We start from the raw sequence: 13671 nt of genomic DNA, 5'->3' as shown, positions 1-13671 counted from the left end.
TGATGCCTGTGCCGTGCAGTGATGTGCACACTATCATTGCTTGTCATGTACTGCACAGTGGCATGCATTAACCAGGGCTTGTCATGCACCACACGTCATTCATTCTAGTCCATGTGATGTACAGCACGTTGTTACAAATTATCCAGTGCTTGTGATGAATGGCGTTGTATCCTGACCTGCGTTCTTCCGTGCTTGTAATGTACTATACCTTGATGTACCTTCGGGTGTTTGTGGTGCATTTCACTTTGACATGTATTCTATGCCTTGTCATGTACGACTCCAATGCCCATCTTTCGGTGCTTGTGAAGTCCTGAACATCAACATTGATTCCAGTCCTTCGGCATGTACTACACCCTGAAATACATTTTGCATTGGTTACCATGTACTGCACATTGACACTGATATTAGTGCTCATCATAAAACACATATTCACATTAATTTTCTTACTTTTATGTACTTCTTTACAGACATGAATCCCATTACATGGCATGTACTACACCATGACTATCGATTGCTCATTGACATTAATTTTCACACTTTTATTAATTATTGTACTTTTATGTATATGAACGTTAATTCCATTACTTTTCACGTACAGTACCACGCCTTGACATTCATCCAGTGAATTATAACTTTTCCCATGTGCTGCATAGTCACGAGAGGTTTTGTTGCGTTAATCCACGTTAACACGGTTTCCTCATCGCGCGACGCACTTTTGCTGTGCACTGGCCCGCAACTCGACATGCATGTGTGCGCTTGCGTGCCGTCGGTGCCTGCGTGCGTGCGCAGGCAAAGGTGTGGATGTGCAACCCCAACTGGAGCTGGCTCTGCAGGACGTCAACGACTCGTATCTGTTGTTGGAGGAGACAGAGAAAGGCGCCGTGCGCCGTGCGCTTATCGAGGAGCGTGGCCGCTTCTGCACCTTCGTGTACCACCTGCGGCCCGTGCTGGTAACCAGGGAGTTAGAAGTGGGGTGATCAGGTGGGGCTGTCTGTCGCGGGGCTCAGATCTGAGGGAAGTGCTCAGAGGGGGCCTTGTCTGGCATTTTGCCACCAACAACTTTTGGCGGCCATGCCGGCAACAGTTGTGATGCTGATGCTCAAAGAATGCAAGAGATCCGTGGCAACAATGGACACGCATCGCAGAGGCGTAAATTACTGGTTCGCACCTGTGGCAGTGAGGTATGCTTGTGGCAGTGATGAGTGCCTCTGGTGGTGATGTGTGACTGTTGTAAAGATGCACTCTTTGGCATTGTGTGCATGTAGCAATGAGTTATTTCTGTGGCAGTGATGAGTGCATGTAGCAGTGATCGTGGAAACCTGGTTGGTGGATCATGCAGAGATGGGAGCCTGCGTGAAACACCCCCTTGGCAGGGCAGAGGTGAACCCCTTGTAAGAGGCAGTTTGTGGTGTACAGTAGATCATCGTTTATCTGGCAGCTCCAGGGGGGTGAGGAGGTGCAGGAATTTCTAAAATGCCAGGTAATCACTAAGTTATTATTTAGAATAGCTTATTTTTGCACATTCTTGTGTGACATCGTGTTTTTAGCTCTTCGGTATATTTTTGAGTGTTTAAAATTTGTTTACGTGGAATTGGCATAAATAAACATACAAATAGACAAAATAAACATCCTACTTTAAAAGTTACCGTATTTACTGTACCGTACTTACCACTCCAATCTCGAAGACTGCCTGGGTGGATGTATATATACGTGCAGTATTGTCATTGTTTAAGTTGTATGTAGTGTATAGTGTACTGTTTATAATATTTGACACTGAAATCAAGCATAGCTACTTTTTTTGTCACGGACATGGTGCCGATCTCTGGACTGGTACAGCCTTTGGAGTAGTTTTGCCAGTTTTGCTGGATCGGTTTGGGACCACCGGATAATGTTAGAAGCCTGATAATCTCACCCCGGATAATCGATGATCAACTATAGATTATAGGTGGAATACCTCTGCCAATTTGAGCATCTCTTCTCATTTGTGGGGTTTCATCCCTTGTACAAAAAAAAGTATGACAGCAAATGGGCAAAATGCCAAAGCAGGGCCCATCTGAAAGCATATGTTCAGACTCTGAAGCTTGCATTGGAAAATATGTTAATTGTTTAAATTAATTATACAAACAACACTTGCTTTGTGCTGAAATTGTTTGAGCACATTTGTTATTGTTAGAAAATACAGGAGGTAGGATGGTTGTCAGTTTATTGTTGTGTTCATTTAACAATAGGCAAAGAAAATATAGATGTACTTGTATTGTTTACAACGTATTTTCATCAGAAATTAGAAAAGAGGTTTTATTGGATGAAACATAATCTGCTGTAACAAAATGTGTTTACAGAAAATATTTCTAGGATTTGGAAATAGTTTAACAACCTATGCGCTGCAGATATTTCAGGGAATTATTTATAAATATTTCCCCATCGATCTGCTTTTTTATCCTTATCAAATCATGTTGCATGGTTTAGCTCCCTTCAACAACATTGCAACTTGGCATTTTAAATTAGTTTTGTCCCAGTAAAGTCTCTAATGTGAACATTATCAGTGAAAAATGTTGCAAGAGCATGCCTTTGTACTCTTTAAAAACATAGTTTTTGCCCATTCGAACCCTACTCCAGTTAGAAGTGAATTTTATTGATAGTTGTCTTGCCGGGGCATGAAACAACTTTGCTGTGCTATAAATATTCCCCATTTGCTATTCTGCTGCTGCATAACACTTGGAACAAAGATAATTAATACCGAAAAAAACTAAATGTGATGCATCGTTTTCTCAATAAAATCTGAGGCAAGGAGGCCATCTCGCTCAAAGGTCAAAGTGCCGAGTTGACACTGCTGAAATTCTGGTTTCCAATCCAAGGCAGCTGCCTCTGATTAAACTGAGTTCTGTGTAGTGATTTAATGGTTCTCAGCCTGGTCACCACTGACTACAAAAAGCCATGACATTAAATGTGATTCTGCACTTAATTTGGTCATATTCCAGCTTTGATCATTACACATTTTGGTTTGACAGTCATTCACCGAGCATTATTCTGAGAGGGGTGGAAAAGTACTGACCATAACTGTGTGGACTCGAGGTCATTTTAATGGATCTCATAAATATTTCAGTGATATATGTTCTCATGGGCAATTGTCCAACATAAAGGGTTCCACTGCTCTGCATGATATCTGAAGCAATACTTCATATCATAACAAGACACTGATAGCTCTATAGGGATAAAATTGTGTGTAGAAAAGTAATGGTTTGTTTGCATGTATTGGTACCTTTCTGTGTTGTTCATCATTCATTGTTGCTTTCCTCGTATATTTTCAGGACCAGGAGATTTCCATGTTGGAGGAAGTCACTCATCTGCAGACCATAGTGCAGGACCTGACCAACATGACCTCCGATCCTCACAGGCTGCCCCCAGCCAGTGAGCAGGTAATACTGTCAAGGTCTTTACACCGCTGGTGCAGCATAGCATGAATGCGTTGCTGTGATTTAACTGCACAGAATTTGCTCTTGTGGCTGTAGCTCGACATTATTGCTTCAAATTACAATCAAGAACAGGTACGACTGGCAGAATGTCCACTGCACACTCAGAAGGACAAAGCCTGGGCATATGTATGTTGAATTTCTTTTGCCACCGTACATAGCCAACCGTGCTAGTTGGAGGCACGGAAAAAAAAATTGGAGGTGCGGGGGAATGAAAATCGGAGGTGCGGGCGAAGGAAAGGGGTCAACTCGGCATTCTGTCCAGTCAAGGTTACTAAAATTAATACTACTTTGTGGGAAGTTGACAATGGTTGTCCGTTTGCTGCATATGAGACTCGAATTTGAAACTGGTCACGTGTTTTCTTTACTTACACATGATCCTAGACACAATACAGATATCTTGCATGTTTAATTGAATACCTTCAATCTGCTAACACAGTGCTTAGCTATCATTAATAATCAAGTTTTTAAAATACTTCCGTTGATGACTAATCAACTAATTATTGCAGCTGTACTTCAGACTGAATCTTGTGTCTCATTGCATCAGCGCACCAATAGTTCATGAGGCTGGTTCTGTATCCCTGCTTTTGACCTCTACAAACATTCTGCTCATTACCTGACCTCGTAACTCCTTGCACGTTTCAAATGTAGGCTGAAGAGCCATTCGTTGCCTATCCCCATATGAATAATTCATTTAAACCTTGCGTTAGTCTACATACCTCTGTTTTTGTTTAATTCTGTATGCAATCATGCATTTGTGTGTAAAGCTGCCCATGTCTTCGTGCTTCACTCCCCACTTAAGCACCATGATTTTATATCCGTAAAAGGCAGTGTCCTGGCTACTCCTTTTTATTTGTGTTGTGATCAGGGGTGTCACAGCTTTATGAAGCGATGTGCAAAGTCAAAAGAAAAACATAGGCACAGCCTGGTAGGGGGGCCCTCTTGCATTTACCTCTTCTTGTGTCTTTGAGTTTTTTAGACCTTTATAAAACATTATACTGTCAACGCATGCATGTGTGTGTGTAGCCGTGTGCACTCGTAGTATGGGACAAGTGATAAATTAACCATGGCACTCAGAAAATGTATCGTTTCCTCCGTTCCACTACCTTCCGCACGAATGTTAATTATGTTCATGTAAAACACTTCTCTTTGGCAACAGCATTTGCAGAATTACGTGGGCATTTTGTGGTCACGTTTTAGCCTTAGAAGAATAAAGAGGTTGCCTGTGTAGAAAATATTTGTTTTGTTTTAGTCAGCTAGATGAATGTAATAGAAAAAGAGTCATGACGTAAATTCACAAAGAAACCAAGTAAATACATGAATACATTGAGTGAAATTAAATGGCATGGATGCATGAACACATTAGGTCTATTTGTAGTATTTTTAAAAAAAAATCCTGCCAAAGTCACAACAGTGTTTATCGCGGGTCTGTAAATAAGAACTGCAGTGTGGTACTTACTGCAAAGTGCTATCGGCTTGCTTTGATTGCTGGCCATGTGCAACACTCATGACAATGAGTATTTCAGGTGGAGGACCTTGGCATTGCAGAGACAAAGGTGGCTGGGCATGTGTGGTGCTCGTCGTACAATTCCCTTTCGTGCCATGCTGGTCATCATGGCTTTTTTCTGAAAGCGGCTTGCCTCAGCAGTTTATAGTTAATACGTATAGGTCACAATCTGCAGGGGGGGGAATTGTACACTGAAACAAATCAAATGTGGAGACATAAATTCCATATGGACAATCTACTTCCATCGCCCTTTTGTAAAGCCACTGATGGGTGAAGGTCTCACCATGCCATGTAGGTTGTGGGAGTTATTTGATCACCATTCACTACGCTGATCAGTGCGGGTTGGTGTAGGCAGGGAGCAATGACGGTGCGCAGTACAATACAAGAATATATTTTTCTGCACTGACTTCTGCCGACAATGTATTCATAATGTGTTTCACTTGTGTACACATGACGATTGTGCAGTGTTTTTACATACAAGGTTGATAAAACAATATTGAGAAACAATCACCCAGATGAAAGTAGCACCAACATTAAATTAGTTTGATTTAAAACCCCTGCATTGATGTACTAGTTGTAGTATAGGTGCACTGATGTGCGGAGTAAAGTCAGTGCCCATATAGCAAAGGAAGATGCATCCCAAAAAAAGATATCGTTTTGTAGATATGTACCCAGACTGGGTGTTCCAGGCTGTTTGACACAAGCTTGCAGCATCGTTTATGAGGGGGAGAAATATTCAGAAATCCCAGTTGAGCACAATGTCCTAGTACTCTAGTGATGTTGCTATTAAAATATATAGAAGTGGCTTCACCACACTGCTAAAATGACATGCCTGACGTGTTTTTTTTCTCATATATACAAAGCTTCCAACTTATATTTGGCAATCATAATTACATGTATATGAGAAACTAGCTGTTGTATTACATCTTGCTTAAAACAAGCACTGGTGAGGTCCATTGTCAGCTTTGAGCCAGTGGTGGACACTCCACATTCCCATTACATGGTCTAGTTTCTATAGGGCAACCACTGTTGACTTCTCAAAAATAGACCTAATTTTATCAACCCTGGACGGATGATTAATTGAGTTGAATCTCGACCAGAAATTTAAACTCGCAACTTTACATTTGTTAGTAAAGTACGACGTCGAGTTGACTGCATTGAAGGATGACCGGCATGAGAAATGCACGCAGGGCTGTGCATGCTTTTAATTATAATACAGTGTGTTGCTGCGTATCCAATTCAATGGGGACTGAGGTATAGGCAGATGTGAAAAAGTGGGCCATGTAAATATCTGTAAAAAAAGTGTAAAAGTCAGATTTGTGAACACCAATAGAAAATGAAACTTAGACCGTGCACAAATATTTAGTCAGGGTGGATATGTAATGTTCGGATATGTGACTGTAAAAACTATTATTTAGTACAATCGGTATCCGTACCATTCTTACAACACACTGATATCAATATATCAGTTGCCTTTTCTCACAAGTGATTCAGTTCTTCTCGTGTATGCGAGACAGCTTTAAAGTGTAAGTGCCAAATTACATATTTTTCATGAAGACACTTGGGCATGAGGCTGCATGCTTTTATTGCTTCGTGCCCCCAAAGCCAAGTACAGGGAGCGAGCAGCTGGCAGCAGGGGTTAACAGTTGGTTTTGTGTTGTGTTGCTTGGATTTTTATTGCAGGTAATTTTAGACTTGAAGGGCTCGGATTTCAGCTGGAAAATCCACACCCCGCCCGCCTCGCCGAGCCTCACAGCTTCCTCCCGCCGCTCTAGCGTCAGCAGGTAAGAAGAACGCCACCCGCGGCAGTGGCAGCCCCGTGTGTACAAGTCACAAAGAGGTGCCCAGGTGATTCAGAAGTTAAAAACGCTGAGCTTTTGCACTGCTGTGAATCCTGGGTTCAAATCTGGGCAACTGCATGTGGTTTAAACTTTTCCTGATGACGACCGCTTGTGTTGCGATCGAAACGTCGTAGTTTTTTGTTATTTTCTTTGAACAGATCTATGTGACTTTACCAAAAGACCCAAAGAATATGAATTCCTGCAGTCACGAAAGCGTTAAGTCAAGATTTTACTTGCATTACGTTGGGTTTGGCATTTAATTTGGCTAAAATCAGCTCTGGGAATTTTAATATATCAGTTTGATTTGCATGCAATGAAAATTACTCTCTGTTACAGCGTTGTGGGAAAGGGCTGCTCCATGCTGTGTGGATCAGAGGCTAGTTGAAGGGGTCTCAGAAGTGGTTCTCTGATATCTGTTTCCTTGACCGGTTACCCTGCTCTGTAAGAGGTGTAAATGGCTAATTTGTTTCATGATTTGACGCTGATGGTACAATAGGGAAAAAAATGGGGAAAAGATTAAAAAAAAGAAGAAGAATTAAACGATCAAATGACATGCAGCTGTTGTGTGGGCGTGTTCTGCAGTGTGGCCCCTCCAACGCACCTGAGCAGCCGTTTCTACAGCGTGTCGTCCCGTGACTCTGGATTCCCAGCCGCTGACGCCGCCTCCCTCACGCCCCCCGACACTCAGGTAGGCACGCACACGCATATGTGTGTCGCTTAACGGAACCCACAGATTTGGGGATTCCGCAGATTGAGAAGGGCAGTGTATGACCAAGATCTTAAGTCCAAAGCCTTGAGGTTCAATGTCTCTCAGGAGGTCATTCATTGTCTGTGAAAGAGCCCTTGAGCACCTTTTGAGAGTCTGGATTCAAGCCCTGAGGGGTTTGTTTCTCTGAGGGGAGGCTGTTATGTGTGTCGCCGTATTGAGCCAGTACCGCTAAGTTTCAGGGGTTTAAGCAAGAGGGCTGCCTCTCTCTTAGCTGACTTGTGTCCATGCCAGGGAACGGAGCCAGTGCTGAGTCGCCACTGAAAGGAACAATTTCTTAAGAGCAGATAAGTCAAGGTGTTGTACCAAATACTGAGAGAGGTTCCTCCTGGCCAAGTTCCCAGCGAGTTCCCTTTCCTATCACCAAGTCTCAACAGTAACGGTCAGTCTGATGCAGCCACAGTGCTGGTGGCCAACTCCTTAGCCTCCTCTCGTGCCAAAACCTGGTGGAAGGGATCAACGAAGGGGGAAGTGCGCCACTTAAATGTCGGGAGTCTGATTATTTTATCACAGCCAAAAGTGACTCAAAAATATACAAAGGTATTATTATTATGACTCTTAAATCGAACTTTGTACACGCAATCTCCATTTATATCTTATAATTAGACTGACACAATTTGTTTGAAAGTGTGTTTATATGTTTGCATCTTTCTCTGGTTTTGCCCTTAGAAAATATTACTTTGGAAAAAATAGTTCACAATTTGGTCCAGGATATATAGCAGCTACGTACTGAATGAATCACAGCTGGTACAGCTGGTACAGCACAACCTAGTGGATGATTGCAGACAGAATTTTACTGCTTTAGAGTTGAACTCTAAATGTTCAGTGCAATTTGGGCATTTAAATTTAACAGTGCCTGGAAATATATTGACTGCAATGGTTCGCAACGTATATCTATCCCAACATTACATTTAGTCGAAGCTTGTACTATAAATGTAGTACCCTTTGAAGTTTCGTACAGCAGCAACACATTATTGGCTGAGAAGTTATCGAGGGCAGGCCTAGTCCACTATGTGATTGTGAAACAAAATATGGCTTTAAAAAGTAGAGAAAATGTCAAACAATCAGGCTGTGAATTATCCGATGCAATGTAGAGTAGTGCTTACTTACGCTGCATATTAATGCAGTTGACTCCCACTGATGTGGATAATTGGCCTCTTACGAGTCATAAAACCCTGAGTTGGTGTAAATTCATAAATTCACAGCTGTACTTGCTAATGACAGTGTGTAGGAAGCATGTCACTTGTCCTGTATAATGGAGTGCTATGTATTCTTTACCTAAACAGATGGTAGCCGTCTTGGTTTCTCTATTTTCTTTGTTATTGCAAAAATCTTGGAGACCATAATTGTATATTGGCAGCTATTCTTACATTTTTTTACTGCCAGTAATTTTCTAACATAGCATATTACCAAAAAAATATTGTAACACCACTGTAATAACACTGATTTAATAAATGTGTAACATACTTCAGGCAGCAGCACATCTTTTACAAATTCTGTTTTGCCAGGATGCTGCTGTGGTGTTAATAATTGGCACACTGGACTTGCAATCCAAAGGTCATCAACTCTGTTCTATCTCTCTACGCAGCAGTTGAAACAGTCGACAGGTTTCTTAAATCCCTCTTGTCAACCCAGCAGTATAAATAGGTACATAGCGTGAAATGTGTTTATTCCCACAATACTGAAAGTCTGGCCAGAGTGGAAGAGTACGCCAAATATATTTTAGAAGAACTCCTGAGTGCTCTCTCTACTGTACCGTGTGAGCAAGCCACGTTAAGGGTTGCACCTTAACCTATCTTAGAATTTACTTTGCTGCAGACTGTAATTCCCAGAAGATATTACCAGGCAGCAGCACTTACAAACTGACCTGGTGGCACAGGCACCAATACTTGTGTTACCCAGGTACACAACGTAGCAGCTCTTGGGGTTTCAGGACAACTGCTTGCCATCAAATTATGAAAAGCACCTGGGTGGTACTTCTGCAAGTAATCCAAACATTTATTTGTTTTAAATATTTGCTTCCACATATGAACTAAACTATAAACTGAACTTGTTTTTACCAGGTAAGGCCCACTGAGCTATATAGCTTTTTCAGAAGCAACCTGGCCAAAAATGATAGCTCAATGAAGTGGTTTATCATATGGAAATGTATAGCAGCCAAGTACTCTTAAACACATGTTTCTAATTGTGGAGGGAAAAACTGGAGGATCCAAAGGAAAATCGACGTGACCACGGGGAGAGAGACACGCAAACTCCAAATATACAGGCATCAGGGTTGGGATGGAAATCACGCCTTCCTGAATACCAGGCGAGGTAGTTAACATCTCACCACTACGGCAGGCTGGCTGAGGGTGCTCATAATGACCATCTTAGTACCGCTCAGCCAGCAATGCTGAGATTCTGAGGTTGGATCCAAAAAGCTTGCTGTGAATTAAACTAGGTTTGCGAGTGAAACGAGTCAATGGTCTCAGCCTGGTGGGCTATGAATGCACACACCTGGCAAGTGTCATTTTGTCAGTTTGATATATTCCAGGTTTTTGTTTCAGTGCTATGTGACAAATAACCATTACCACGTCTATTAAACAATTGTACCTGTAGAGTAGAGAAGAGGTCTAATCGTGTCATTTTAGAAGTAATTCAAATTGGATAATAATGCTGTGACTGTTCCTTGACACAATGTGATGTTACACGGCTCATCGTGTGCATTTCAAATGGAAATATCTTCATCCCATTATATAATTGTGGTAGCACAGTTGGAATATAATTGGGAACAAACATTGAATGTCTCTACATATATATAAAAAGGAAAATTGGATATTTTCTGAGACATGTAAACCCGAGTTCATATTGAGCTCCACTCCAGTGAATGTTGGCTTGACTATTAGTAGCAGTCGCCACCTGTGGTTCTACTTAGGCACTTTCCTTTTTACAGTAAATTCCCCCATGTCCAAAGTATGCACTCCCAGAAGGCTGTGGGGCAGATGGGTTGTGTAAGAAATACTTAATTTTTTATGTCGCGCTATAGAAATATGAAGGAGAAATTGGTCATCTATTTGGTTATTTATATCTTCAATGACACAAATTATTATTTTGTGTAAATGTTATATAATTTTGCTTCAAACTAGGACCCATATATTAAATAAAAGGTCTTTGCTTCTAGAATCTGGCAAGTCTGACTCTGCTTATGAGACACTGTATGTCAAAACTGGTCCAGAATTTGCATGTACTGAGTCAATGCTGCAGGAATTGTGCACTTCCAGAAAGCCCACGGGACTGATGGGTTGTGTAAAAGATACTTTAAATGTTTGGAATGGAGATCCAGATATATGAAGGAGATATTGTCTGCTTATCTGTTCCCCCCTTTGTCAGGGGTGGGTAACCTATGATCCACAGGTTCTATTCGGCACTCTTCTTCATTGCATTTGTTCTACTCGGCCTACCACTTTCAAATGACCTGCAAACAATATCAATCCATCGCTGCAATCATCTTCGCCATACTAATTTGGTACTAGAGGATAATATCTTTTTAACTTTTAACAACACTGTGTTGTAATTATAACCCACTCAGTCACTTCTGTCTCTGCAAGGTCCTCATGCATTCACAGAAGTTACCGAGTTGTGTATGTGTGTGTCAATGTGTGGCCCGCCACAGCTTTTTGAAATTACTAATCTGCCCTCGCGAAGAAAAAGGTTCCCCATCCCTGCCCTTACATCTCTAAGCCTCCACTCCGATCAAAGATAATTGCCCAACATTACGAAGAGCCGATACGCACCCACTGATGCCCACACTCTTCTCCGCCTGTCCCACGCAAACGCCTGTGCGACGCGACGCAGACAAAAGTGCCTAGCCCGGCGTCGTCCGACACCTCGGAGGCTTGCCTCTCCACCAGCGACTGTAGCTCGCCATCCTCCACTAGCACTGGCTCCACGCAGGGCGCCGCACTCAAGGCAGACAAGGTGTGCGCTCCGTGTCGGCATCGGAAAGAACAACAAGAGGGAACGGGGGGGGCGGTGAATGGTGGCGGCTGCCGCAGGCCGATCCGGGCCTGCCAGGGCTTCCCATTCTGGCATCACTCGCTCCATTCACTTCCTTGGCATCGTGGGATGCTCCTGTCACTCAAGTGCATAAACGCCACCGCGGGAAAAATCAGCGGCAGAGAACGTAGCTGCAGGATTGCAAGAAAATTGGACAAGAACATTTTTTTTACGGTAATTAGCGGCACAATCTTCTGCTAATTTGCAGTAAATGAGGGGGTTGCTTGAGAAATTAGCAGGCTTAGCTAATTTTTGTGGTTAAATATTACAAACAGAACATACTCCAAATTTAAAAAAGCCGACATTTATTTTCAGTTTCTGCTTTGATTTTTTTTCATTCTAATTCACTGTCTTACACCAGCTAAATTAAGTCTAAAAAGATAAAACTGTTGTGCAGAACATTTCAGACTGCATTTGGGTGCTCAGATGCCCTCTCTGTGTAACACTATCGGCCAATGTAAATTAAAAAGGAATTCCGGGCACGTGGAGGAGCCCAGGTGTGGTGAGCATTTACATCGAGACAGAGCCCTGGATGCGCTCGGGGGTGTGGTCACCATCAGCACGGCTGCATGCATCGGGCCATTGACATGTCATCTGTTCTGCCGGCAACACAGATCCACAGTGGCGCTCAACGTTACCTCCCCAGGCACTGTGGGTGTTTTCAGTGTGCCACAGGTAGCAGAAGGGGGTCGGTGGTGGTGGTGTGTTTGTGCCATAAGCAAAGCTCCATGAGGCACACAAGTTGTGGCGGTTCTGCGGCAGAGACACCACGGGCCGTCACAATCGAGGCTTTTTACACCACAGACCTCCTGCCACCTGTAGCATGGCAAAAGCACTCTGCTCTCCCTGGGGTGCTACCTTGTGCCATTATGGCACCCATTTTGCCTGTCCATACCATGTTTGTCTATCAGTTCTGGCCATTGATGTTGTTGTTGTTGTGAAAGCTGAGCCGAGTGTCAGGGTGGTTTGTTTATCGATTTAATTTGCTTTGTTTTACGGGAAGTGCTGTCAAGCTGCGAGCTATAATGTTACATGAAAGTTAGTACAGTGAATGACTAATTCCCATTTGTTTAATTATATATGTAAGAAATATTTGATCATTTTTTTTATAGTGTTCAATCTGAAATACAACACTGAATTGGTTTTTAACAACTTACAGGTTAGTTAATAGCGCCGTGGAGTGTTTTCTAAATTGCACTCGTGCGTGTCGTAGGTCCTGTTTTTTCTCGTGCCGTTCCCTGAAATAAAAGCTGGGTCTGGTGTCGCACGCCTGTAATCCAGCAACTTGCACGAGAGGTTTGCAGTTTGCAATGAGACTGGGGGCAGGAACATACGTATAATAGGCTGTGCCATGGGCACAGTGCGAGCACGATTTCTCAAATGTGTGGGTTGCTTCTGGGAAATCGTGCAAAATAAACTCGAGAAAGAATTGAGTCAATAGCCAAAGAGCCTTTAGACTCAACACTTATCAGGATATAGGGATGAATTATTGGTTTAAAACAAACTCGAGGGCTAATTTGTAAGAAAGCTACGTAAGCTTGACAGCGCTATCTCGTGTGAAGGTGATAAAGCACTCGTGAACAACTCGCCCACAAGCCCCGTGCTCTGTGTTTGAAACATGGTTAATGGAGTCTTGTAAATCTGCACATGAACCCTGATGCACACATTAATTCAATTACCATCATCTCACTTAATTCTCATTCCGATTACTACACACATTGCATTCCACACACCAACAATGGTGTGGACACTTACCGATAATCCAGTGTTTTGGAAGCAGTGGTGGTGTGGCTCTCGGAGACTAACCCATTATGTTCACTTACCTGAAAGGGAATGAGGTATCTCTATGAGGTAGTAGAGCAAATAGGGGCAAGGAGGCTTTATTCAGAATTAAAGATTTTGCCATGCATTACAAAGAGTATTGTCAAATAAAGTCAGTTTCCCCATGCTCAAATGAGCATGAGGTGGTGTTCATTTCCATTCATAGCTCGTTCCCGCATTTTCACGTTGCTCTTATGGGGGCCAGTCTCAATTGTACAGCCACTGTTGACT

The 13671-nt window shown here is 42.6% G+C and overlaps 1 protein-coding gene across 4 annotated transcripts in view; it reads left to right on the top strand.

The window, feature by feature from the left end:
- Nucleotides 1-13671, top strand: part of LOC144732251 (protein MTSS 2-like) — an 84357-nt gene that overhangs the window by 49405 nt on the left and 21281 nt on the right. For 3 of the 4 annotated variants that reach the window (XM_078613668.1, XM_078613666.1, XM_078613667.1), the window contains exons 7-11: nt 790-950; nt 3309-3416; nt 6661-6761; nt 7401-7506; nt 11419-11541. In XM_078613668.1, the coding sequence (XP_078469794.1) occupies nt 790-950; nt 3309-3416; nt 6661-6761; nt 7401-7506; nt 11419-11541 (599 nt within the window). The remainder of the gene's footprint in view (nt 1-789; nt 951-3308; nt 3417-6660; nt 6762-7400; nt 7507-11418; nt 11542-13671) is intronic. The other variant, XM_078613669.1, reaches the window with a different exon arrangement.

The sequence above is a fragment of the Lampetra planeri genome, chromosome 42 (genome assembly GCF_965212315.1).
Source record: "Lampetra planeri chromosome 42, kcLamPlan1.2.h2, whole genome shotgun sequence".
Lineage (NCBI taxonomy): Eukaryota > Metazoa > Chordata > Hyperoartia > Petromyzontiformes > Petromyzontidae > Lampetra > Lampetra planeri.
The sequence above is the reverse complement of the archived record's forward strand: the minus strand, read 5'-3'. Positions and strand labels throughout refer to the sequence as shown.